The 27586-nt window shown below is 34.0% G+C and overlaps 9 protein-coding genes and 1 non-coding gene across 10 annotated transcripts; 6 read left to right on the forward strand and 4 right to left on the reverse strand.

The window, feature by feature from the left end:
• Positions 1 to 58: 58 nt before the first annotated feature.
• On the reverse strand, positions 59 to 8443 carry ino80 (SNF2-related domain-containing protein; the record flags this gene model as incomplete). The annotated part of the gene is made up of 6 exons (XM_004352556.1): positions 59 to 624; positions 692 to 1118; positions 1181 to 4903; positions 4974 to 6660; positions 7605 to 8163; positions 8272 to 8443. 6 exons carry the CDS (start codon positions 8441 to 8443, stop codon positions 59 to 61), a joined length of 7134 nt encoding a protein of 2377 aa, XP_004352608.1.
• Positions 8444 to 9254: 811 nt separating this feature from the next.
• On the forward strand, positions 9255 to 10841 carry DFA_09182 (uncharacterized protein; the record flags this gene model as incomplete). The annotated part of the gene is made up of 1 exon (XM_004352557.1): positions 9255 to 10841. One exon carries the CDS (start codon positions 9255 to 9257, stop codon positions 10839 to 10841), a length of 1587 nt encoding a protein of 528 aa, XP_004352609.1.
• A 171-nt stretch (positions 10842 to 11012) lies between these two features.
• Positions 11013 to 11639, forward strand: DFA_09183 (uncharacterized protein; the record flags this gene model as incomplete). The annotated part of the gene is made up of 3 exons (XM_004352558.1): positions 11013 to 11039; positions 11087 to 11492; positions 11542 to 11639. The coding sequence occupies 3 exons, from the start codon at positions 11013 to 11015 to the stop codon at positions 11637 to 11639; spliced, it is 531 nt and encodes a 176-aa protein (XP_004352610.1).
• A 70-nt stretch (positions 11640 to 11709) lies between these two features.
• Positions 11710 to 11868, reverse strand: DFA_09184 (uncharacterized protein; the record flags this gene model as incomplete). Its single annotated transcript, XM_004352559.1, has 1 exon — positions 11710 to 11868. One exon carries the CDS (start codon positions 11866 to 11868, stop codon positions 11710 to 11712), a length of 159 nt encoding a protein of 52 aa, XP_004352611.1.
• A 1314-nt stretch (positions 11869 to 13182) lies between these two features.
• Positions 13183 to 17207, reverse strand: DFA_09185 (uncharacterized protein; the record flags this gene model as incomplete). Its single annotated transcript, XM_004352560.1, has 5 exons — positions 13183 to 13224; positions 13259 to 14505; positions 14588 to 15063; positions 15124 to 15352; positions 15413 to 17207. The coding sequence occupies 5 exons, from the start codon at positions 17205 to 17207 to the stop codon at positions 13183 to 13185; spliced, it is 3789 nt and encodes a 1262-aa protein (XP_004352612.1).
• A 1511-nt stretch (positions 17208 to 18718) lies between these two features.
• On the forward strand, positions 18719 to 19423 carry DFA_09186 (uncharacterized protein; the record flags this gene model as incomplete). The annotated part of the gene is made up of 2 exons (XM_004352561.1): positions 18719 to 18885; positions 19390 to 19423. 2 exons carry the CDS (start codon positions 18719 to 18721, stop codon positions 19421 to 19423), a joined length of 201 nt encoding a protein of 66 aa, XP_004352613.1.
• On the forward strand, positions 19061 to 19133 carry DFA_09187. The gene has a single exon. It is a non-coding gene; the product is annotated as a tRNA-Thr (tRNA).
• Positions 19424 to 19891: 468 nt separating the features above from the next.
• On the forward strand, positions 19892 to 22375 carry DFA_09188 (uncharacterized protein; the record flags this gene model as incomplete). Its single annotated transcript, XM_004352562.1, has 1 exon — positions 19892 to 22375. One exon carries the CDS (start codon positions 19892 to 19894, stop codon positions 22373 to 22375), a length of 2484 nt encoding a protein of 827 aa, XP_004352614.1.
• A 243-nt stretch (positions 22376 to 22618) lies between these two features.
• On the forward strand, positions 22619 to 26735 carry DFA_09189 (uncharacterized protein; the record flags this gene model as incomplete). The annotated part of the gene is made up of 6 exons (XM_004352563.1): positions 22619 to 23013; positions 23086 to 24007; positions 24073 to 24533; positions 24610 to 24895; positions 24960 to 25314; positions 25384 to 26735. 6 exons carry the CDS (start codon positions 22619 to 22621, stop codon positions 26733 to 26735), a joined length of 3771 nt encoding a protein of 1256 aa, XP_004352615.1.
• A 55-nt stretch (positions 26736 to 26790) lies between these two features.
• On the reverse strand, positions 26791 to 27300 carry DFA_09190 (uncharacterized protein; the record flags this gene model as incomplete). Its single annotated transcript, XM_004352564.1, has 1 exon — positions 26791 to 27300. One exon carries the CDS (start codon positions 27298 to 27300, stop codon positions 26791 to 26793), a length of 510 nt encoding a protein of 169 aa, XP_004352616.1.
• Between the last annotated feature and the right edge of the window lie 286 nt (positions 27301 to 27586).

The following is a 27586-nucleotide window of genomic DNA, read 5'->3' on the forward strand; positions in this document are numbered from 1 at the left end:
ATTAAAAATAAATCAATAATTTATGATTCAAGGATTTATACAATTTATTTTATCTCTTTCATTGAGTATTATTATTATTATTATTATTTATAGGAGGTATTTGTTGTTGTTGTTGTTGTTGATGTTGTTGTTGATTTACAGATTCTGATTTTGGTGAAGTTGTATTTGATAAAATGGTTGGTGAAAGATTCGGATTGTTTGATATTGTAACATTATTATTATTATTGTTATTATTATTATTATTATTGGTTGCAGCATTTTTACTCTTTCTTGGACCTCTTGGTTTAGGAGGAGGTTTTGGTTGTCCATCATTACCATTTGTTTCCTTGTTATTCTTTTTTGATTTTTTACCTGTTGTTGTATTCTTTTCATCATTATTACTATTATTGCCTGTTTCATTATTATTATTATTCTCTTGTTCTTTTTTAACTTTTGAACTCTTTTTCTTTGATGGTTCTTTTGGAATGGCTGGTGGTTTTGAACTGTCGACAGATTTGGGAGGTCTACCTTTTGGTGTTTGTTTAACAGCTGGAATATCACTTGGTGAAAATGGTTTATCTTCAATTGGTGTTAATCCTGTTTTACCTCTTCTCTTTCCTGTTAATGGATCAATCTGTGTTTTCACTAAAGAAAGAAAATAAAATTAGTTTTTTTTTCTTTTTCTTTTTCTTTTTTTTTTTTTTCTATTTACATTTCTCTTCAACTTCATCATCATCAAGGAGGAAAGAGACAACTTCAGTAGGTCTCATTTCATTTTCAAATTTACCACCAGCAATGACGATAGATTGAATTTGATGTTTTTGTTTGGCACGTTTAATGACACGTTCCTCGACGGTACCCTTTGTGACGAGACGATAGACAGTGACAGGACGTTGTTGACCAAGACGATGACAACGATCCATAGCTTGTTCATCCATGGTTGGATTCCAATCACTATCGAAAAAGATGACAGTATCGGCAGCCGTCAGATTAATACCAATACCACAAGCACGAGTACTAAGTAAAAATACAAAAATCGATTGATCACTTTGGAAATCATCTACCAAATCTCTTCTATCTTCCAATTTTGATGATCCATCTAATCTAAGATATTTATATTTTCTAAATATTACAAAGTCCTATAAGGTAAAAAATAAATGTTAATTCTATTTCTCTATATTTTTCTTTTTCAATTTCTTACTTCTAAAATATTAATCATTTTAGTCATTTGACAATAAATTAAAACTCTATGATTTTCCTTTTTAAGATTTTTAAGTAATTTATCCAATACTTGAAGTTTACCACTATCGGAAAGGGATTTTGAAAAGGAAGGTACCCAAATGGAAGATGAACCAAAGATTTTAAACAATCCACCACAAAGACCACCATTACTTTCAAATGATGATAATAATTTGGTGGTTGTATTTTGTGATAATAAATTTGTTTTTGCTGTTCCATTACTATTATAATTTGAATTATTAATCAAACTATTACTAGATAGTGCAAGTTGATAAATATTCTTTTCTTGATAATCATCATAAGAAAACATTATATCTTTTCCATTTAATTGTCTTGAAACCATCATATCTTCATCATCATCATCATCATCATCTTTTAATTTTCCTTGTTTATAAATTGATTGATTATTTATACCAAATAATAATAATTTTTCAAGTTGAGAAAATGATTGTTGTTGATCTTGAGAGATTGTAAATTGACGATCTGAACAAAGACATTCAATTGGTGGAGCAATTGATTTTGGATATAATCTATAGACTGATTGTAAAATCGACCAACTTGAAAAACATCTTTGAGTTGGTGACATGACCAATTCCGGTGCTACATTGACCAATACTTGTTCCAAACAATTTGTTATGGTTGGTTCCAACAACATCCATCTTGTTTTAATATTACCATATCGTCCTTTATCCTCTTTTTCTCCAAAGATATGATTTAAAATTGGATATAATTGTTCTTTTAAAGATTCATAATCCAAATATAAATCCAATAATGACATTTGATTTAAATTTGTTAAATCACTTGGAGAAAGATTTATAAATCTTGAAAATGAAAATATAGATGATCCATCCTCCTTTTCATTCTCCAAAGAACGATGAATATTAAAATTATTAAATAAAGATAAATTAAAAAATAATTTACTTTTTGAATCATCAAAACTATAAGAACTAGGTAGAGCTGGTTGACCTTGTCGATAGATTAATTTTGGAAGGGTATAGGTGATGGGGTTGTGGTTGACTGTACGGAGTGTACGAAGATGTTCGGCAATATGCTCGGTATAGGGAGGAGGGATAGAGTCAAAGTCGGGTGGTTCTTGAAAGAGGTAGGGAGAACGACACTCACTACGTTCGAAAAGTTCGGGATGATTGCAAACCTTTCTAAATTGCATGACAAGGTTCATGAGATGTTTCATACCACTCTCTGACAAACTATTATCGAGTAGCTCGGAAAGTGTAATCTTTTCACGCAAACCTGCATACAACTTTTTTTGACGGACCGTCAATGAGCAAGACACTTCGAGTTCGTGTTTTGGTGGCATTTCATTCTCTACATCTCTCTTTATACGACGCAACATGAATGGTTTGAGAATAAGATGAAGACGATTAAGTTGATGTTCGTCAAGACCACCACCAACAGCAGCATGATTCTCAATGTCTTTAGAGAACCATTCAGCAAACTCTTCATGAGAGTCAAAGAGTGTTGGCATGATAAAATGTAATAGTGCCCACAACTCTGCCATTGAGTTTTGGATTGGTGTACCAGTAAGCAATAGACGATTACGACAATTAAATGACATGAGTGTTTTCCAACGATTTGAACTAGATGATTTGATGGCATGTGCTTCATCTAGTACCATGTACTGCCATCGAATACGATGAAAGTATTTTTCATCAAGTACCATCACATTGTAAGAAGTGATGAGTACGTGAAATGGAGAGTTGCGACCATACAACTTTTTGGGATTCCAGTACTTTCGCAATGTAGTACGTTGCTTTTGATTACCCCAGTAGGGAAGAACCTTAAATTGTGGTACAAACTTTGCAAATTCATTCTTCCAATTGTGAAGTGTAGACTTGGGCGTGACAATGAGGAATGGTCCCCAGATTCCCTTTTCTTCGGCCAAATGAGCAAGTACAGCAATCGATTGAATAGTCTTGCCAAGTCCCATTTCATCTGCCAATATACCATTAATACCTTGATCATACAAATTGACAATCCAACTCATACCTTTGAGTTGATAAGATTTCAATTCTGCATTTAACATTTTTGGTTGTCCAAGTAATTCTGATCCACTAATTTCATGTATAATTGAATCTGATGGAGGAATAGAAGAAGAAGAAGAAACTTCTTGAATTTCTTCTTTTTCATTTTCTTGATCTTCAGGATCCTTTTCACTTTTTAATTTTTCAACATCTTGATCGAAATTTTTAGTGATTGCCAATTGTTGTTCAACAGCCTTTTGTGAAATTTTGATAGCTTCTTGTTTTAATCGTTCATCTTCTTGTTTTTCTTCAATTGTCAATTCTTCATCTGAATCATCGTCATCTTCAAAATCGCTATCACTATCGTCGGAATCATCTAAATTTTGTTTGGCAGCAAGATTGGCAGCAGTGGCAGCTGCAGTAGATGTTGTTTGGCTGTCACCCAACTTTTTAGACATGAAATGACTATAGAGTTCAGTTTGGGTAATGAGAAAATTTAATTTCTTTTTCTGTCGTTTGGCTTCTCGTTTTTCTTCTCTACGTTTACGGCTGGCAGCTTCTTCCTTTTCCAAACGTTTCTTGGCTTCTCTTTCATCCTTTTCATATTTCTTCCAATAGAGACCCATTTCCTTGACCAACCTTTTAGATCTCAATTGAAGATCCTTGGTTGGTTTGGTGGCATTTTGCAACTTGATCTGATGACGACGTTTAACTTCAGTTTTCATTAGATACGACACCTTTCTACAATTGTTTAAACCATTTTCAAACGTGGAAACATGTTTTCTTTGTACTTTGGGTAATTCTTTTTTGATTAGATTACTCCATTTCATATCAAATGATGTATCCAATGTTTTAATATATCCATATTTACATCCCATTGAATTACTCTTTTTACGTATCATCTCTTCCCTCTGTAATTCCTTTTCTCTCAACATTTCTCTTTCTCTTTGTAATTCTCTTTCTCTTGCTTCTCTAGATTCTCTCTCCCTCATCTCTCTTGATTCTCTTTCTCTTGTTGTTTCTCTAACCATAGAATTAGATTCACGATCACTACCAGATGTAGAACGAGAACCTTTTGTTGTAGAAGTAGAAGTAGAGGTGGAAGTAGATGTAGTTTCTCTCTTTTTTTGTTTCTTTCTTTTCTTTTCATTTTCCAACATTTCTTCAAATTCTTCATCTGAAAAATCTTGATTTAATAATGGTACTGAAGTTGAAGAAGTAGATGTAGATGTAGATGTAGATGATGATGATTTTCCTTTTCTTTTTGTTGAACTAGATGTAGAAGAAGAGGACGAAGAAGGAGGAATAGAAGAATTTAATCGTTGTTGTTGTTGTTGTTGCTGCTGTTGTTGTTGTTGTTTATGTTGTATAATAGATGCAGGTGGTCTTGAAATTGAACTATATGTTTTTTGTTGTTGTTGTTGAGATGGTTGGAATTGTACATTTGATGGTTGTTGCTGTTGTTGTTTTGATAAAGATGTTGACGAAGAAGAAGAAGAAGAAGTATAGGATGATTTCTTTTTAGTTTTAGTTTGGTCTCCTCCTCCTCCTTTTGAAAATTGAGAAGGTAAAGAATCATCATTTAATTCCTTTTCCAAAATATCTAATAACTTTTTCTTCTTTTTATCCTTTTTATCATCAACTATTCCTTTTTCAAATTCTTCTTCAAATTCATCAATATCTTTTAAATCTTTAAATAATTCCTAAAATTTAAAATAATAATTAAATAATTAATATATTATTCTCTTTTTCTATTTTTGTTTTCTTACATACCTTTCTTTTTAAAGATTTATCTTTATCTTTTGAATGAATTTTTAACATTTTATAATAATCTCCTTCTGTAATTGCATCTTCACTATCACTATCATAAAATGGTATATATTGTTGAGCCTGTTGTTGTTGTTGTAATGATTGTTGTGGCGGTTGTTGTTGTAAAGATAAATTTGATTGTTGTTGTGGTGGTTGTTGTTGTTGATTATATTGACCATTAAATATTTTAGAAGAAGAACTAGTAAGACTTGCAGGGATGGGGTAAGATACTGTATCACTATCATGTTCCGATAGTAAATCCATAATTTCCTTTTTCTGTCTTTTTGAAATCTTTTTACTACCACCACTACTACCGCTACCGCTACCAAGTCCACGTAATGAAGGTGATTGTCTAGGTGAAGAATTTGATTGAGATGATGACGACGAATGTTTATATGATTTTGGTAATAATGGTAAAGGTGGAACTTGACTACTAGTAGTAGATGAAGAGGTTGGTTTTGATGATGACCTTTGTTGTTGTTGTTGTTGGTGTTGTTGAACTTGATGTTGACCTCCTTTTGGTTGTTGTTGTTGTTGATAAAAAGGAGGAGGTTGTAATTGATATTCAAAACTTGGATTTGATTTCATTTCACCATTATTTTCACCATTGTTTTGACTATGAATACTATTAAATATAGATCGAAGTTTTGAATTTGATCTTGATCTTGACCTTGATCTTGATGGTGATCTTTGTTGTTGTTGTTGATTAATCGATGGATAAGATGTAGTTTCATAATTATTATTATTATTATTATTTCTTTCTCTTGATCTTGGTCTTCTTTCATTTTCACCACGAACTGATCTTGCTCTTTCTCTACCTCTTTGTTCGTTATGTTGTTGTTGTTGTTGTTGATGATGGGAAGAAGGAATAGCAGCAACAAGAGTATTGGTATTGGTATTGGTATTGGTATTCGATTGAAATGGATTAAAAGTTGTAAATGGTTGAATGGTGGTGGGAGAAGGTGATCTCGATCGGCTATATTGATTATAAAATGGATCACGTACTCCTCCTCTACCACCTGTTGTCGTTGTGGTTGTCGTTGTGGTAGTAGTAGTTGGTGATGGAGTTGAATAATCACTAATTCTATAGTTGTTTCTCGGTTGTTGTTGTTGAGGTGGAATATTAGAAGGAGGTGGTTGTTGTTGTTGCACTCTGTTACCATTGTCCATTATACTTGGTAACCGTATGTCGATAGAATGCTCTTGTGAAGGAAATGAGGAGAGACTGGGGAACCCGGGTCCCGATGCTTGGAAAGGATGGTGATGGTGATGTCCACCGCTGCGGGCAGACGGTTGTTGTTGCTCATGATGGAGATGGTGATGCTGGTGTTGTTGCTCCTCTAGAGACAGTGGCTTCATATAGGACGACCGTCCAATTGAAGATGCGCCGGTTGCAGACAACGCATTGGTGAATGGCGATGGCAGCTGGCTCAGCTTCTGGCTGTACTTTGCATCTTCGTCGTTGCTGCTGCTGCCGTCTATCGTGTCGTCGCCATAGTAACCCTTGATATTACGTGACAGCGACATATCAATATCGTCGTCATCCAAGTCAATAGGTTTGTCACGTGTCGATATCGGTGGTGGTCTGAACCCCTGACCATGACCATGACCATGACTATGATGACTATGATGACTATGATGATTACTCATCCTATAATATATATTATATATTAATATATATATATATAGATTGATCGATCGACTATTACTATCTATCTATATCTATCTATCTATCTATATCTATCTTGTTTCTATGTTGGTTAAACTTGTGTAAAATATATATAATATAATAAATAAAAATAGAGTGTCGACTCAAAAAGGAAAGATATGGGTGGGGGTGATGAATTTCCAAAATTTGTTTTTTGCACAGAGATAAACAATTATAAAATAAATAGTTTCAAAGAGAGCAGCGATGCGCAGGAAACAATGAATGACACAGAAACAAAAAAGAGAGACAGACAAAGAAACTACAGAAAGTGTTTAAAAAATAAAAAATAAAGAAATTTTGTTGTTTTGGGTTAATATAAAAATTCAAGGAGATAGATAGATTCATTTACCAACCAACCAACTCCGATGCAAGTAGTCATTTGATATCAAAGTTGTTAACACTTACTCTCTCACTTCTACTCTTATTAAATCAATTAATATCTTAGTTTGTATTTTAATCTATACTCTTTCTATTCATCAAGTTTTTGCGTTGTATATTAATATCTAATTACTACGAATGTTTTAAAACATTATATTGATTCCAAAAAAACAAAAAAAAAAAAAAAGGTAGAAGAAAGAATAAAAGTAGTATACTAGTTTGAACTCATTTCATCTTTGTTTCCTCTCCTCTCCTCTCTCACCTCACCCATCATCATCAACATCAACAACAACAACAACAACAAAAACATTAGAAAAAAAAGTTTAATAAATAAATTTTGTGAATGCAAAGATTGTACCCCACAATCGTAGAGGGGGGTTGAAATCAATGATAGATTGAATGTCTTGTGGGTTTGGTGTTTTAATTAATATATTTATATTTTTGTACATTGTTTTATACAAGTTTGTTTATTTGTATATTTTATTTGTTTGTAGGGTTCTACAATTTACTTGTCACGACCAAACAAGACTTTACGTTCTTCATCGGTGAAGGTTTTGACTGGGTTGGCAGCTTTGAGATCTTCATCGTATTTGACGTATGCTTTGACGGCGTCGAGGTTGGCAAGACGAGAATGATATTCAAAGAGTTTTGGAAACTCTTGTTCGGTGAGTTCTGGAACCAATGTGATAAGCTTGCTCCATGGGTAGATGGCAAGATCGGCAATAGATAGCTCGTCACCAGCAACATAAGAGTTCTTTTCAAGTTGACGGTTCAACAAGTGAAAGAGACGTTTAACTTCGGTAAAGTGACGATTGATAGAGTATTCAATCTTTTCTGGAGCATAGTTTTTGTAGTGGTTAAGGTTGCCCATGTTTGGACCTACCGAACTCATTTGTAGGAATACCCAGTTGAGTGTTTCATAGTGAGCTTGTGGACGTGTCTCTTCGTTTGGCAAATACTTGCCCTTTCCATATTTCTTGGCTAAATACAAAAGAATATTACCTGATTCCCATAGAACTAGTGGTTCAGAGGTTTCTGTAATATTGTTTGGGTCTACAAGTGCTGGGACTATAAAAAAATATAAGAAGAAGAATATTGTATTGTATTGTATGAATGATTAGTTCTAATGAACAAGATATGATGATGATTATGTATTGTATCATGTGATTTACATACTCTTGCTATTTGGGTTAATCTTTACAAAGGCATCTTCAAATTGTTCACCCTTTCTAATGTTTACGTTGATTGCTTCGAATGGAAGATCTAACAACTTTAATAAAATCCATGGCTTGGCTCCGTTTGGGGTGTTCAAGGTATATAATTTAATTGGTTTAAGTGCTGCTGACATTGTATGTATGTATGTATGTATGTGGTAGATATAAGATAATGAATTGAATGAAGTTAAGGTATCTCAGCTGATACTTTTATAGAGAACTTTGCTTGAAAGTGAGGGCGCATGAAACTGAATGAATTTTCGATTTTTTCCTCTTCTTTTTTGAACTTGTCATCCGGCTCACTGCTCTTTGGGTAATGGAACCATCCCTCACTTAGAACATTCTCGCATCACTTTGATTCGATCTAAAAAGATTTAATACTATAAACAGTAAATAATAATAATAGTAGTATCCATGAATGTTTATTCTAGAGTTACAAGAAGATGTTGATGATTACGTAATACGTATCATTCTCCGTCTTATCGAACAAAGGAAGGAATAGTCAACTATTTGTATATTAGTGTTGGATGGTTTATCTTTATCTAGCTAGCTAACTGATCGATTAGTTGTGATTCACAAGTGATGACTCGCTCTCTCTTGTCGATGCTATTATTATCTGAACGATAGCTAGCCACCAGATATCAAACAAGGTTGGAGGAGGACCTTAAGCCAATTTTTTCTCAATCATAATGCCACGTGGTCAAAGTGTCTCTCTCGCCGTCATCACTCACAGCTTGTGAAGCCTCACAACACACGTCTCATAGCCATGGACACAAAAGCTCGTTTCCTTCATAGAGCAATGTCTCTATTATTTTACTTTATTGTTAACCTTTGAATGATAATTATAACCCAAAAGTAGGGTAAGTTGGTAATAATAATAATAACTTGAAAAGAATGTGAACACCTTTGAAAATAATCTTTTTTTTTTTTATTTAATACATTAGGATGAAAACATCTTCTTCTTCTTCTTCTTCTTCTTCATATCTTTATATTCTATTAATATTATGTATTATAATATATTCAGTAGAATGTGATGGAGTAAAATCTCGAAAGAGATCAATGGCAAGTAAAGGAGGCGAGGGTAATGATGGATCGACTAGGATAAAGGTCAGTCGAGCCAAACCCGACAAGTTGGTTAGACCTGCGGCAACCACCACTATTTTCAGTAAACGACCCAAGAGTAACCCGAATAGTCCATTTGATGATATACCAGTAATCATCACGATCGGCTATAGGTCCTACCATAATATCGAATTGCCTCCTGCTTTTGCCATTACATTTGCATCGGTTACACCTTCAACAACCACATCTGCCACTCTAATCTCTAGTTCAGCAACAACGTTGAATGAAAAAGGAGAATGGCATGGTGTGGTAAGAATCGATTGGACCATGATGAACAATGTCGTGCGTGCTCGCTTTGATATCAATTTGGAGGTGTGTATGGTTGGTAAATACGTTTTAATGGCCAATCAAAAGCTTCCCTATTTGCGACCAACGAGCCCACAAGCTATGCAACTTGACGAAAGGATCATTCGGTATCCCATCACCTACACTAGCTCCCGCATTAAAAAGGGCTCCATATCCAAGAAACCTTTGACCCATCATCACATATTCTCGGGTGAGGGACTACCGGCGGCTCCCAACAATTTCATCTTTGCCTACAGCTTTATCACCAATTTGGCACTGCAAACCATCAAACACCTCGGTCTCACCAATCTCGAGCAAATTTATGTGCTCATCGATTACTCTTATCGTGCCAATTATTCGCCGATTAGTTATAATGCCAAGGTTTTCGATGGTAATAGCCTCCTCAAAATTAACTTTCCAAATTTGTTGTTGGCACTTCCCATTGCACACGAGTATGGCCATTATGTTCAAAGCCGACTATATCACGCCTCATCGCTCACGTGGGTGCCCACTGAAGCTCCTGGCGGTTATCATGCGCTCTGTCAACGACATCCAAGCGGTGTAACCCCCGTGCCCACCACACCGCCACAGTCGGCCGGCGTGGCATGGACAGAAGGGTATCCGACGGCATATGCCGTGATCATGCTTGAACACCTCGGATGGCAGCGGAGCAAAGGCAATGACTATATCAATTGGGCATCGGGCTACACCAATTCAACCCGTGACTTGGAATATTATTGGTGCAACCTTTTTGACCTAGAGACGGATGAAGGTAGAATTGCTGCCATGATGTACGACTTGTATGATGCTCAAGACGATTCTTTGGAAAGCCCAGCAATAGCTGAAATTATAGAGGATCGTTTGACAAGAAACAACTCCACTCTTATGGTTCCAGAGTGGTTTGGTTCTCCAGAACACGCAGATGACAATTCAGCGTGTCCTCTAACACCCAAGGAAATTTTGGTCGATGCCATCGCCTTGTCACTCGACACCACCTTGTATGGATACATCACTGCTATGCGACTCCACGGACAAGGATGTCAAAGAGAACGTGCAATCAATGTTATCAATTATCATTATGGTTCAAACCTTTTAATTGATAGACCTGATCCTATGGAAGAATAAAAAGAGTGAGAGAGAGAGTAGAAATAAATTAATAAATATTAAAATCGCAACCAAAAGTTTATTATTTAACAAAAATAAAAAAAAAACCGTCTTTTGTATCCGTTAGCTTGTTCTTGCTGTGTGTATTTTTTATTTATCTATTATTATTATATATTAAGTAAAAGTAATATAATGGACGACACAACCAAAGTCATGCAAGTTTTTTTATTTACATTGGATGGGAAGATATCATTCAACTTGACGAGGTCTCCAATGGCCAATGGTACTATGAAGAGTTCATTCAATATCTTGCAACTGTCATTGAAGAATGCAAAAAATACAATTTCAATGTCGTAGGCGGAACATCTGATGGATATGATGTTATAAATACGATTGCACAATCGCTCCAAGATCTTGGTTATACATACTTTCACATTTATGACTACTGCCATTCGGCCAAGAATCTGCGTAATCATTTCCTATCTGCCCCGATCTACACAATCGACGGTGACCGAGCAGAAGAGCCAAAGGTATCCTTTCGTAGGCTGTTCAACGAGTTTATTGAACAAGAAGAGAAACCAAAGGCCGAAAGAGAGTGTTGTCTATCCACTAATCATGTTGGGTATAAAGTATTGGTTTTTATGTTTTGGATTAATCTTTATTGTTTTACCAGTAATAAAGTGCTTTTGTGCACTTGAAAATTGATTCCAATCATTACTAGATTTGACTGGAATCTCTTCAAATACAATTACTGTTTTACCAACAATATCTTCATTGTGTGCATTTGGAAGACAAATATTTGGATCAGATGAAGTATAAACTACATTGTGTCCAATAGAAGCAATAATTATCTCTATGAAAGAGGACTTTCCTGCACCTTGTACACCTCTTAGATAAACCATTGTTTCTTTCCAGATACAACCTTGGCGGTATGACCTTTTAAATATTTATACTCTTCTTGGTTGTTTGAACAAAGGACAATATCAATGTGATTCCAAAGAAATTCTACTCCTTCCTTTGCCATTGCTTCTGCAATTGGATCTACCATTTTTTTGTCAAACTCTTTTCTATCAGTAAATTTAAATCCATGAAACATATTTACATATTTTATTTGGTTTTCTATAAATACTTTTGGTTTTTTTGGATCCATTGTAGTAGAATATCTTTCACAATCAACATCAAAGAACCATTTTCTTATTTGATTGTCATTTCCATTTACTTTACACACCAATGAATTTAAAAAGAATTGTTTTTTAGCATCTTCATATGCCAATTAAATAAATCTTTGTTCTCCATCCATTCCCTTTGGAATAAACATCAATATTTGGTGTATCATGAAATTTCACAAAGTATTGCTTGATATATTTAATAATGTCTTGGTAATTATTATTGGATGTACACTGGTAGCACATTTTTTATAATGTTTCCAAGTTGAAATTATTTTCCAAGTTTAGTCCAAGTATTAAGTTTTCCATTTTATATATATTGGAAAGAAAATAATTTATATCAAATTTTCTATCCAAATTATAAAGTTAGAATTATGAATTTATAATCCAATATCTAAAATCAATCCAATATATTTTTATTTTTCCAAAATAATTTTAACTTTTTTAACCTTTATGATTTCTATCCAAAATATTAAAAGTTAATAATTAATTCTCAAAAATAATAAAATTCAATAAAAATATATATTTCTAAAATAAATTAACTATTTTAACTTATTTAATATATAATGAGCCCTGCAAGGGCGAATGCTTGTAAACTTTTTTGGGAGCGCAGCGATCCAACGCACAACCCACACAAGAGATGAAAAACATATCAACAAATACAGCAACAATACCAATTTTTTGATATTAGGAGAACTCGCTTTCCAAGTTGAAAGAGCAATCCACAAATCGTTCAAAAGAGATATGTGTATCAAGCCCAAGTTAAACATACACATGAGAGAAGAGATTGAAAATCTTGGCAAAGATTGGGAATCTTTTTTATCCACATATCCATTTTTCAATCACAATGCATTGTAAAAGGTTAAAACAATTTCGATTACCAATAACACATCCATCCGTTACGGATCAAATATCCTCTATTACATTTCAAGAGTTGCAAGGTATTGTGGATAAAGTATTCTCATCACAAGATCGAATAGTACAAGAAACCAATTCATATTGCAAACAATTATTATACTTTCTCGATCACCAAAATGGAACAAATCTATAAATCTTATGATGAATAAATATATAAAAAAATAAATATTGCTGTGTATCTTGAGTAAAATACATGCATACTTTTTTTATAATCACGATTTTGCTCTAAAGGGAGAAGAGCAAACAGAGTTGGATAAGAAACAAACTAATGTGATGATTTATTGGTTATCTTTAATGTTAAAGGATTCTTGGTCTGTATCCTCATTAAATAAATAGATAAATAGATAATAATACAAATACAAAAGATGAGAATGATGATGTTTGGAAGGTTTTGGTGGCAGTACTAACATCACCACATTGAACAACTGTAAGAGTGAATGTATCAGATTGACAACCAGTTTCATCAGTTACAATGACAGTGTAATCACCAACATCAACTTGATAGAATACATAGTTGGAGAGACCGTCAACACGTTCGATAATGTTTTGTTGTGACTTGTCAAACAAAGAGATGGTATAGTTGACAGAGTTTCCACCTGTTATTGCTACTTGGACACTACAGTTGGCTGGTGTAAGAGTGGCTATGATGGGACTTTTGGTGACGCTGAACGAGATGGTTTGGTTGGCAACTAGACAAAAGTCGGTACTTGCATTGACGTGACCCGTATAAGTACCTGCTGGCAATTCGATGGTGGATTGGTTATACAATACACCGTTGAGAACATAGTTGAGGGCATAGTTGGGGTCGGACTCATAGATTTGACTGATAGTAACAGTTGCCTTTGTATCTTTACTATTACAAATGGCTGTACCACTGGTTTTGGCTGGTTGTTTGGTTGCATCCTTGTTACCAACATCAAAAGAGAATTCTCCGTAGCATGTATCGGATATGACAGCCAAACGGTAGTCATAGGCAAAGAGACCGGTGAACGTGCTAGTCTCATTGTCAAAGGCAAAATAGATGTCACCTTCACCGAGCATCAAAAAGAATGATAGTGATGGATTCTTGGAATGGATGATAAGTTTGCCATCGTGAGCACCTGGACACGAGGCATTGACAACCTCATAGGTGAAATCGTCGCTGAAAAAGACTCCATACGGTGTGAATGGTTGGTCAGTGCTTTCAAAGGTCACCTTGTGATAGAAATTCAATAGCTCACCGCCTTTGACAATGTCATTGTTGGACAAGACAAATCCAGCGTTGGTAATGGTTCTCCAAGAGTCGGTCAAAGTTTTGTTGAGGACGACTCTCGATTGACGTGTGTTGCATGATGGTGGTATGATCACGGTTGGTTCTGGCTTGTTGTTATTGTTGTAGAGATTATACGACAAGGTGCTACTTGCGCCACACCCCTTGTTGAATGAAACGCTGGTTTGGGACGATGCAGACATTGGTGAAAGGTATGATTTGGACCATGGTTCACTTGGCCATAATGGGTTGGTTTGTTGACTCACATCAACATAGGCATTTGGAAAGGTAACATTATTCAATGCAAAAATAGATCCATTAATTGGTTGTATTATTGGAATTAATTTATATTCTAAAAAAAGAAAAAAAAAGAAATAAAAAAGAAAAGAATTAATTAAATATTCTTTTTTTTTTTAGTTTTTTTTTTTTCTTACCATCAATTCCAAGAGAAACTTGAATTGTCCAAGTACAAGCACTTCCACGGGTTAAATAAAAAGTATAAGTTTGGTTTACCAATCCATTGAAGGTTCGGGATGGGATGTGGTAGTAGTCACCTTGTGAATAGCCGAGTCCTTGGGTTTCACCCAATAGGATGATCTGTCCATCACCTTGGCTTATGGTGGATGCACAATGAGTTGGTATCTTTGTAAACTGTAGATTGATTGGTTCAGTGGGCACGACGAATGAAACTTGACCGATACCACAATAAGCATGATCAAAGTCCAAAAGGTATGGTGGGAATCTCGATGAAACACTCCAAGTTCCAGGTGGAACACCTTCCCCATTTCCTGATATTGAAAAACTTGTAAACACATCGGTATTGGTTGCATTTATCAATTCAATTTGAGCATTTCCTCCAGCACAACTATTCTTTTGTTGTGGTGTAATAATAATATATTTTTTAAATATACTAAAATCTAAATAATAGAAATAGTAAGTATAAAAAATAAAATATAATTAATTATTATACTTGCTTGGATCAACTGGAAGAATAGTAAGATTAAAGGAACGACTACAAGTTTGACTACCACCAGCAATAATACTATAATTGCCAGGATAAAGATTATATGTTGAAATATCTGCCAAAGTTTCACCATTTATAGAAACATAATCAACATTTGTTGGATAATTAAATCTAATAGTTCCAGAAGATTCAACACATTGTGGTTGATTTTCAATTGATATTGTTATATTTGGTACTATGAAAAAAAAAAAGAAATTAATTTAAATGAATATGATTACTTATATTTAAAACATACAAGGAGCAATTACTTTAACCAAATCTTTACATCTTTCTTGATTAATTGGGAAACCTAATACTTGTTGCCAAGTATATTGTACGGTTCTAGTTTCAATGACTTTGTTGTTATAGGTGAATACAGCAGTTGCAGAAGCTTCACCACAATCTTGACCTGTGACATTGAATAGGGCTAGGGTGACATTGGGAGTAATGTCAATGGCAGGTTTAAATTGTTCTTGGAAACTTGGAAAGAGGGTAGAGTTTACATAGAGTGCATTCATTTTCCATAGACGGTCAATGGGTACGTCGTAAAAGACACCAGTGTCGGAAGAGGTGATTGTGACTTCTGTACCTTGATCGTCTGTTGTCATGGTGAGTGGCAATTGGAACAAGTGAGCATTGGTAATGACGACATCCATGGGGTCTAGACAAGTCTTGGAGACTACGTATGGGATGACATAGGCGGGTTGGTATGTAATGTAGACTTGAAAGGGGTCACAAATAGAGGTGACGATGGTCTGACCCACATCCGAGCTAAATGGTAGTGTAACAGTATTGGTGATATTGTCAATGACAATGTCACCTAGTATAGTAGTACTGAGCTGTTGGTTTGTTGCAAATTCGAATCGGAGGTTATTAAAGTCTCCATTGTAGTTGAATTTCAACTTGGTCCGGTTCATTGGGGTAGCAAACAAGTTTTCAACAACCGTGTATGTTGGATGGTTAAATGCCTTGGTGGGGAGAGGGTAGGTTTTGGTCTCTTGAATACCAGTGTCTAAATCCTCCCATCCAATTTCAGGATCCAATATTGCAACATCTACTGCAAATGGAGAGGTGACAGTATTGCCGCCGTACGTGAGCTTGAGGTTGGTGACACCTGCAACCGTTACAAATGCCTGTACGTGGGTAGAGTTACATTGGGGAAAGAAAGTCTTGAATTCAACAGAGACTGATGGTTTGGTCCAACCGACGATCACTGGTACCTTTTGAATACCACATTGTTGAGATTCAACCTCTAGCATGAGCGTCAATGCACCAACGAGTGACTTTATATTATAAAATACACCAGTGGTAGTGTTATAGTCAAATGGCATAGTTGGATCTACTGGACTATACAAAACTAGACTAGTGTAATCTTGAAAGTTGACGATTTGCAATGTACCGGGCGACGACACTGACTGTGGTACAATGACCATGGTAGGCATCTTGTTTGATTTTGGTTGAGTGACATATACCATATCACAGAGTGTTACTGGTCCCTGTGCCACAAACTTTCCAATCTTGTCGTACATTGTGACTGGTTGATTGGCGACGAGATCCACTTGGTTCTTGCTGTTGGTGACCCTTACAAACAATTGGATGTCGGTTAAAAACACAGTGGTGGCGCCATAGGGGCATTGGGGATGTCCGATTTGAAAGGTGGGCTTGGTAATGTCGATGGGATAGTTATTGGTTCCCTGACAAACGGTGGTTCCATCGGTTGCATCATAGTAGGTCCAGTTGGCACGGTATTTACCACCTTGACTAAACGTAAAGTGGAATTGGTTTGCATAGAGGATTTTGTCGGGTGCACGTAGTCCTTGGCTCGCATCCCAACCAGCTACATTGACATCAATCATTGTGTTACCATTCATAGTGTATATAAAGGGATTTCCTGTACTGCAACCGTCAACATTTCCTATAGGGTTAAATGTAATTGGGTATGGTGCTGAACAAGGTATTATTCCACCAAATACATAAAGACTACTATTATACATTTGTATAATCATCATCATCATAATGATGAATGAAATTGATGATGATTTAAATTCCATTCTTTTTCTTTATCTCTTTCTCTCTCTCTCTCTCTCTCTCTACTCTTTATCTAAAAAATAAATAAATAATTAAATAACTATGATACAGATATAAAGTAATGTGTGTGTGTAGGAAGGTAGGTAGATAATAAACATAAAGATTAAAAGCTGTTTTAATCAAGAGGAGCAGGGGGTTGATCAACACATCGTTTGGTTGGTGGCGTGCGTGTGGTACTTTACCAAAGCTACCGGCGAGTGTCGTTATTTATATCACCAAATGGCTTGATTGGGATGATCTTTCTAAGGATCGCACCCCCATTCAAAGTATTTTTTTTTTTTGTTGAAATTTGGTGAAGGTTACAGCACCGATCATGGTATTGATAACAATCTTCAAAGAAACAAACCAATACAAAAAGAAGAGAGAGAAGTATTTGTTAACAGTCATGATGATAGTAGAGCAAAGGTACCCGTACGTGCCATTGTGGACACAAGTAATGTCAATGAAACTCGCAATTTCAAAACTTTAGATTACAACATGGAACAGATCAACAGTCAATCAAGCGATGGATCGTGGACTAACAAATGTAAACGTAGGATAAAGAGTCTTTCTAAAACTCTACATTATTAGGGGGGGCAGGGGGCTATTTTAGGGTCAAAAAAGGACCAACATGTAGAGATGGTAGCGAGATCTAGATACCTAGTCTAGAGAGGTGAGAAGGTAGCGACAGTTTGATTAATATTGGATAGTTGTATGTATTTACAAACTTGATGATGATGATGATTGATTGATTGAATTAGATCAGTTATTTCTTTTCATCGTCGCAGTTTAGAAGGGCAAGATGGCCATGCATTACACATATCTAACATTTTCTCTCATGCTATTACTATTATACAGTGTCAAAGATCGATCGAGTTGAATGGTTCGTTGCGTCCGTGTCTCAAGTCGTTTCTTCGATACCATATACTCTTGTCTGCATGACGCCAAAGCAGATTGCTGTGATATCCATGGTGGTGTCTATTTGGTTGGTTTTCTAGATCAGTCTTTCCACTTGGATGTTGGCAGTCTGCTAGAATAGCAGTGAATTGCGGAGCACCCAGAGAGGTACACTTCTTGGCTGGTTTGGGAGCAGGATCCCTTTACAAATTGGGCTGTGCTGTGGCCTGGTGCTAGGAACATGTCTAGCGTCGTATTGGACTTGTGGTTGGGTCCCATTTGTACAATTAGCAGCTTCTCATTGTAGGTGGTCAGGTTCTCGATGATGTTATGCTGACCATACGCTCTTCTATTGCAATAGAATGATGTACAACCAATCCAAACACTCTTTTGCACATTATTAGGGGGGCAGGGGGCTATTTTAGGGTCAAAAAAGGACCAACAAATCGAAACCTTGTGGATGATTATTTGCAAGGGGGAATAAACGGAGCTGGCTAATTCAAAATATCTTTTTGTTGTAAATAATTCATTACCCTCATTCATTCATTATATTCATTCATTCTCTCCTCACAATAAATATAAATATATAATAATAATAATGTCCAATAATAACATTAATAGACCAATTTTACAAGAACGTTCTAAACATGCAGTCGATTTAACCAACAACTACTTTCCCGAAGTTATCAATGAAGTAGAACAAAATATAAAGGAGCACGATGTCAACAAATATATTACTTGTGAAAAAAATTTTGAAAAAAATTTGTAAATGGACCTTTGAAAAACCTGAAGGCCCAATAGCTCTAGCGGCAGAGCGTCGGTCTTGTAAACCGAAGATGATTATGTTCTAAATTGAACTATTTTCTCGATTTTTTTTTTTTTTTTTTTTTTTTTCGGGCCAGGCCTATAAATTTGTAAATGGACCTTTGAAAAACCTGAAGGCCCAATAGCTCTAGCGGCAAAGCGTCGGTCTTGTAAACCGAAGGTCAGGAGTTCGAATCTCCTTTGGGCCATCTTTGTTGCCAATTTGTTGCCAATTTGTTGCCAATTTGTTGCCAATTTGTTGCCAATTTGTTGCCAATTTGTTGCCAATTTGTTGCCAATTTGTTGCCAATTTGTTGCCAATTTGTTGCCAATTTGTTGCCAATTTGTTGCCAATTTGTTGCCAATTTGTTGCCAATTTGTTGCCAATTTGTTGCCAATTTGTTGCCAATTTGTTGCCAATTTGTTGCCAATTTGTTGCCAATTTTTGATAGTATATTTTAATAGGAAGAGTTGTAAATTTGCAAATAAATCCACTTGAACTTCAAAATCGATCTTGTACACATTTCTAAAGAAGAGACGAGAGAAGATAGTTCCTTGATTGAGTAGATCAGGTCTACCTTGATTAGCTTGTTCTTGTTTGATAATAAAGTAAAATACTTCATTGCAATAGTTTACTATTATCTGTATGTAATTATCTGTTTTATATATCCTTCAAAACAACCTATCAGATTTGACCAAAGTCAGAGAAACTAGATCATATTACAAAATTTATCAAATGTTTATTAAAGATAGTCAATTTAGTTTACATGCACAACCAATCAGAAAACCAAAATACATTAAATAATGTTTTTGTGATATTTGTAAAGTTATTAATAACTAATCATCTTAAATCAACCCATCTTTAAAAACTATACAAAAAATAAAAAATATATCTTTTTTTTCTGCACAAGAAAAAGATAACTTTGGTAAAATCGGGTTTCTCTTATCAAACATTCTTTTTTTAACAATGAATAATATTAGTAGTAATAATAATATCATTATATCATCAGTATTTAGAAATAGATATTTATTAAATTATATATTCAAATATATACCATTACTATCATCACCATCATCAAAGAGTAAAAACTATCAAGAATCATCAATCGATTTCTTTATACGAAATGGTTATAAAGAGTTGTTAAGATATAAACTAAAACGTGGTGATACTATCATATTTGACAAATATGACAAGTATAAACTATACGAGTTCTTTGATGATCTTGAACTATTTACTCTAGTTTATAATAATCAACAACTAGAGTTGATCGATTTACGATGGATGTGTTATATTGTACTAAAAGAAAAAGACAACAACAACAAAAGAAAACAAAGATTCAACATTCTGCAATATATATGTAACAATACTCAAGTTACTATCACATTTGAAGATCATTTGGTCTATCTCAACATACCAAAGCATACACTCGTTGAAAATCATATAGATCTTTTAAAAACTGTATTCACAGACAAGAATACACAACAAATTAGATATGATGATCAACAAAACTCTTCCTCTTCTTGTATTCAACAACCACAACAATCAACTCTTATAAATGAAAAAGATGCAATTGGATATTTATATAAACATTCAAGAGAAGATCAATTTTATCAAATTGTTAAACAAGAGATTATATTGATGTGTCTCGATCGAGATATTATTCGTTTGTATTTTGAAAAGTATCCAGATAGAGATATCGATTCATCAAGATTGGAATGGTCAGATAAAAAAGAGAGATCTTTTAAAATCAAACAATTGGTTCAAATTCTACTTGAATTGGAAGAGGATTTGGAACAAGTAAAGAAATTAAAGAAAAAGGTTATTGGAATTCTTGGAGAGTCGTCGTATCAAAATGATAATGAAAAGATTTCAATAATAATGCAACTGTTACTTTCTACTTTTGGTTACGATTATCATTCCGATTACGAGTATCGTTATGAACACGATTCTGATATAGAATTGTGGCAACAAGTTGTTAATTGGAATATCGAATCGGTAACCAAGTATTTTCTGTCAACACACTTTGAAAATATAATACAACATGTAACATCGATGGATCAACTCGTACAAATCTATCAAGAGTATCCGAAAAAAGAAAATAGATTGGATATAAAAGAGGCTAGACACTCAAAGTACATGCTTCAATATTACATTGAAAAGACTGTTACCCCTCAAACCAAAGAATTGGATTATATTGCTAGTTGTTGCACCACAGCAGCAGCAGCAGATCAATTATGGATAGTTGAAATTATTTTGGATACTTTGGAATCAAAAGGATTGGATTGCTCATTACTATTAAATTCATCACGTTTTACAATGACTGCAACAATGATGGAAAGATTATTAATCAGTCGTCCAGAGAAAACAAAGAATGATCTCATTTCTTGTTGCAAGGAAAAGACAAGGCTTGAAAGTTTCAACAGTCGATATAGTCCAAATGATTTACCAGTATTGGTAAGAATCATGGATCTTTTTGGTTCAAGAGAAGAATTTATTAATATAATTTGGAAAAGTTTATTTGATAGGAAATACAAAGTCACTACCAAACAAGAGTTACAATTGATCAAAGACACCATTGATTCATTTGATATTGTCATTCGAGATGAATTGGTAACTCAAGCTGTCATCAATGCAAATGGAAATGATATTCAAGTGATTTGGGAATTATTTGATTTGTATTTAAAATATGCAATCGACACTAAAAAGAATTTACATTTTTGTCACCAAAATGTATCACCTGAAAAGTTTATAGTCTTGACAAATCTTCCAAACTATTACCCAACAGAATTCCTACTAGACAATACCAACAACAACAACAACAACACCACCATCATAACCTATAATAGTGGTTTCAATCAAAGAGGACCAAATTTTTTTGCACAACAATACATTTATCCAAAATACCTCTACAATGACATTGAACAATCAATCATCAAATCAAATGCTCTTCCAATCAAAAGTCGTCGTCGAAAAATACAACAATTTATTTATTGGTTTGATAGAGATATTTTCCTTCAAGATCGATTAGATTCATTTAAAAGATTATTAGATATAGTTCCTTCAAATAGGTACTTGTACAAAACAAAATACCTTATATTGGCAATCAAAAATAATGCAATGGATTTATTTCAATATCTTTGTCACATTATGAAAGTTGGTCAATCCGACACTAATATTCATATTAACAACCCAGACTATTATTTATTAAATTGGACAAGGTTATACAAAATATTTAGAGATTTCCCATTATCACATCGATTCTTGGTTTATATCCATCAAAATAACCTATTTACATTGACCGATAAAATAAGGTTATCAAGATCATACCACAATATTTATCAAATGCTTAATAATCAAGACAAGTTGAGTCAACTTGTACTTCTTCCAACACCAATCAAAAAAACAAATCATCTAAGAAAATTAAAATGTATTTGTAATATTTGTAAATAATTAATTAATTAAATAAATAAATAAATATTTATTAATAGGCTCGAGAAATTTCTTATTTAATTCTTCACGGAATTGGTGTTTGTCCTTTAAAAAAAAAAAAAAGATAATATTATTCAAAGTTTGTTCTAATTCTCTAGATATTGTTATTATTATTGATTCACAATATAGTATGATGGTTTAATACATACTATATAGTTTATTTGTTGTAATTTTATTTGTATATTATATAAAGAAGAGAAGAGAATGTCATCATTATTAGATTCAATTAAAGCAAAGATATCAAAGTTAACACCGACAGAGGCACCAGCACCAAAGACTTTACAGGTGATGTTTATGTGTAATGGATGCTCGTATAACTTTAAACATGGAGAACCTAGATATGTTTGTACAGAGTGTGCAGGAATAGATCTATGCAAGAAATGCTACAAAAGAGATCAGAAATACTTTCAACAACACCCCAATATCAATCAAGACCGAGAACTTGTAGGACAAGAGCCAACAGACTCTAGTGGTCATTTACAACCTCCACTCTTACACACAGACTCTGCTCCCCTACCTCATTCATTTACACTTGAAACAAAAGCTCAAAGAGAAATGACAAATGATAATGTTGGTAAAACTACTTATGATTCAATGCGGTAAATAAGAAATAATATATATATATATATATATATTACATTTACTTATACTCTATTTCTATTATTTTGTAGTCATTCATTTAGAGATAATAAAAAAAGACAATGTATTGGAGTAAGGGAAAAGGTAGAGATTAGTGAAAAGTATCCAAATGGATTGGGAGAATACAAGTGGATGTTGTTTGAACAATTTGAAGAATTGGTAGAGTATTTTGGACAAGCGTTGCGTGAATTTGTACAAAGACGATCGTTTGTGTCGATCTGTGCCAACAATCGAACGGAATGGTATGTGGCAGATATAGCTTGTATGTTTTATGGTTTGCCAGTTGTACCAATGCACCATCAAGTCAACTCTGATGCCATGGGAGAGATTCTATCCAATTCAGAGACACGTGTGATTGTCTCGTCAATTGATATCTGTGCTAGCAAGGTCGTTGAATTGATCGATTCAAAACGATACGATGGATTGAAATTAGTGGTTGTACTAGAAGACACTAGTAACACTAAACAATACAATCAACAACGTTTGGATAGTCTAAGACAATCACTTCCATCGACGATAGAGATCAAAACCTATGCTGAAATGTTGACGATTGGTAAAAAGTTATTTTCGTCTAGCAAGACTGCTCATAAACACGATCCAATGCAACCAGAAGAGATCATATCGTTGGTCTATACATCTGGTAGTACCGGTGTGCCAAAAGGAGTCATCACATTGGACAAGGAATGGAATGCACAAATATCAGAGTCTTACATGTCCTATCCAAGCTCATCGATTAGTTATCTAACACTTTCACATTCACAAAGACGTTTTGATCATAAAAAACTGTACGTTGGTACTAGAATTGGTATCTTTTCGGGAACTATGGATCTCTTGTTTGATGACATTCAAAAAATTAGACCATCCATTTTTTGGGGTGTTCCAAGAGTTTGGAATTTAATCTATTCCCTTTATCAAAATGAATTGGATCAATTTATTAAATTAAATCCTTCAAGTGTAAGAAATTTAAAAAACAAAAAAAAATATTCAATATCAATTAATATTTATTTTTTATATTTTAGTCAAAAGAATATTGTGAAGAAAAATGTTTAAAAAAGATTAAAAATGTATTGGGTGATAGATTAGAGGCGATTGTAACAGGTGGAGCACCAACAAGTGAAGAGGTATTGAAATTTATGAAAAATTGTTGGCCTGGCGTTGGTATTAGTAATTCTTATGGTCTTAGTGAAGTGATTGGTATATTTATAGATGGTTACATTCAACATGACATTGAATTTCGTATCGATCCAGTGCCAGAATTTGGTTATTATCCAACCGATCTACCAAATCCTCGTGGTGAGCTATTGGTCAAATCAAAGACAATGACAACTGGTTATTATAATAATCCTCAACTTACTGCTGAATCATTCCAAGATGGTTGGTTCAAAACTGGTGATATCGTTGAACAAATTGGTAGTCGTAAAGTTAAAATTATTGATCGTAAAAAACATGCTTTTAAATTATCAAATGGTGAATTTGTTGCGTAAATATAAATAGAAAAAAAAATAGAAAAAAAAGAAAAATATAATACTAATTTTATTGTATTTATTTATATTTAGACCAGAATTAATTGAAAATATATTTATGGGTAGTAATTTAATTGAACAAATTTTAATTTATGGTGATGCAATGAAAACATTTTTAGTTGCTATTATCATTCCTCGTAAACATGTTTTGGATGAATTTGGTTTATCATCTTTATTGGATGCTGTAAACTCTAACAACAATAATAATGATCAAACAGAAGAATCAATTAGAATTGAAAAAGCAAATATTTTAAATCAAAACAAACCACTTTTACAAAAATTATCTTCTGAAATTTTTAATATTTCTTTAAAGAAAAAGGTAAACAAAAGGAAAAATAACAATATAAGCAGAGTAATCTAATTATTTATTTTTATTTATTTAGATGGCAAATTATGAAATACCAAAAATGTTAAGATTAGATTTAACAAAATGGACAACAGATAATGAATTGATAACAGGATCTGGAAAGTTTTGTAGAGGAAAATTATATAAATATTATAAAAATGATATAGATAATATGTATAATGATTTATCAATTAATAATAATAATAATATTCAACAACAACAAATTTCAACTACAAATAATAATGAAGAAAATATTAATTCAACATTGATGGATTATTTAAAAAATACTTTACAAATTGATTCGGCAAATGTTGGAAATTTAAATGATTTTAGTTTTACTCAACTTGGTGGTGATTCTCTAAGTGCAATTAGATTATCAAATTTATTAAAAGGTATAGTAAATAATATTAAATACTCTAAAGTTTACTGACTTTTATATATTAACTTTATTCTTTTTTTAGATAAAGCAAATATAAATATAGCACCATCAATTATATTAAATAATAATAATAATTTAACAAATTTATCAAATTTAATTAATAATAATAATAACTGTCAAGATTATAATGATTCAGTAATGGAAAGTATAAATTGGAATCAAGAATTTATGTCATTGGATAAATCAATTGATATTGGTGATAAAAAGATTGGAGAAATACCAGTAGATTCACCCATTCCAATTGATGTATTTTTAACTGGTGCAACTGGGTTTTTGGGTAGTTTTATCCTCCACCAATTACTAGGTCAAGAAAATGTTGGTAGAATTTATTGTTTGGTTAGATCAAAAGATTCTTTTAATTTAAAAGAACAACAAGATAAATTGTATAGTTTAATGACTGAAAAATATAAATTAAAATTGGATCAAACGGAAATGGAAAGAGTTGTACCAATTAATGGTGACTTGTCACTTACTCTACTTGGTCTACGAGACCAAGAATCATTTAAAGAATTGGCAAACAGTGTAGATTTGATTATACATAATGGTGCAACTGTTAATATGGTGATACCATATGCCAATCTACGTGCCACCAATGTCGGAGCAACCTGTGAGATTTTTAAATTGGCAGCTGCCGGTGAAAAGATTAAACCAGTTTCATTCATCTCGACCATGGGAGTCTTTGCCTACCAAGACAAGGATATCCAAGAGTCGGATGTCCCACCAACCGATCATATCGGTCAAATGACGGGATACAGTCAATCCAAGTTGGTTGCCGAACAGATTGTTAGATATGCCTACAAGCGTGGATTCCCCGTTTGCATGTTTAGACCTGCCACCATCTACTGTGACTCGACCTCTGGTATTGACAATGACCACGATTTTGTCAGAATGATATTCAAAGGTTTGATCGAGCTTGGTGCCTGTCCCGACATCAACACGATTCACGCTGGTGGTGTATTCAACCTTTCACCAGTCGATTGGGTGTCTCAGTCAATCGTCAATCTATCACTCACCAACCAATCCTACACTAGAAAACACCATCATGCTCCAATCCCAATCTACCATATGATCAATGAAGAACATGTTAAATTGGAACGTGTAACTCGTATATTATCAACCGTTCAACCAATGCAAGAGGTTCCATTCCAACAATTCCAACAATTGGTCGGTCAAGTCCAAGATCACAACCATGCAATCTATCCCATTCGATCGGTATTTAAAAATAATTTCCCAGGTCACTATCGTTTTAATTATTATTGTCCCTTTACTACCAAACAATTATTCTCTCTTGGTCTTGACAAATGTCCTAAAGTTTCAAACAAAACTATAGAATTAAATTTAATTTATTTAAAAAATCAATTAAAAAATAATTAAATAAATAAATAAAACAAAGCAAAAATCGATTTATTTTATTTAAAATTGAATTGCATCAATATGTTTTTGTAAGTTCACCCTTTGAGTATCTGCTAAGCCTTGGGTTTGTTTCGTGAAAGAGACGTGTTTTACCAGAACGGTACTCCATGACTTTATCTTTGTTTTCATTGAGTACTTGGAGACAGATCGTATCGATGCTATCCTCAGAGATTTGTGACACACCCAGGCTGTCGACGATCTCTTTGGCGTCTCGGACATCACCTTTCAACATCTCGTCGATAATATCATTGGCAACCTTTGACGAGATGTAGGCTGTTTCGACGAGGTCGATAACATTGGCCATACGATCAATCGAGATGGATGTGGCTACGATTGTTTTGTAGTTGAGGATAAATAGGAGAAGGGTCTTGGCGCTACGACCACCCTTTCCATGTTTGAGGACAACTTCGAAATATGATACATTTCTGGGGTCTGCCACGAGGATGGTAGCCTCGTCGACTGTCAGTCCATACTGCTTGATGATACGTGCCTTCATGGCGTCTGGCAACTCATTGGTTATAGACATTTCTTTCTATCTTTTCTTGTCTTTTATATATTTAATTAAACTCACTTTTTTTTTTGTTACTTTGGCTGTTTTGTTGTAAATGTTATTTAATTAATTAATCATCCCTGATCGATCAGGGACGAGTGTGGTTGGGATACATCGGTGTGGGTAGTGGTAAGCACGTGCATTGACAGAGACAAGCGTATTCCGGTCTCATAGCAGGGTTAGTTGCTGGCGTTTGTTGATGTGCTTGATGCGACAGTTGATTATAATAGTTGTAGTTCTAGAATATATGTGATGAGTATAC

The sequence above is a fragment of the Cavenderia fasciculata genome, assembly GCF_000203815.1.
Source record: "Cavenderia fasciculata unplaced genomic scaffold Scf_EU5ZYIE01DZOHE-5, whole genome shotgun sequence".
Taxonomy (NCBI): domain Eukaryota; phylum Evosea; class Eumycetozoa; order Acytosteliales; family Cavenderiaceae; genus Cavenderia; species Cavenderia fasciculata.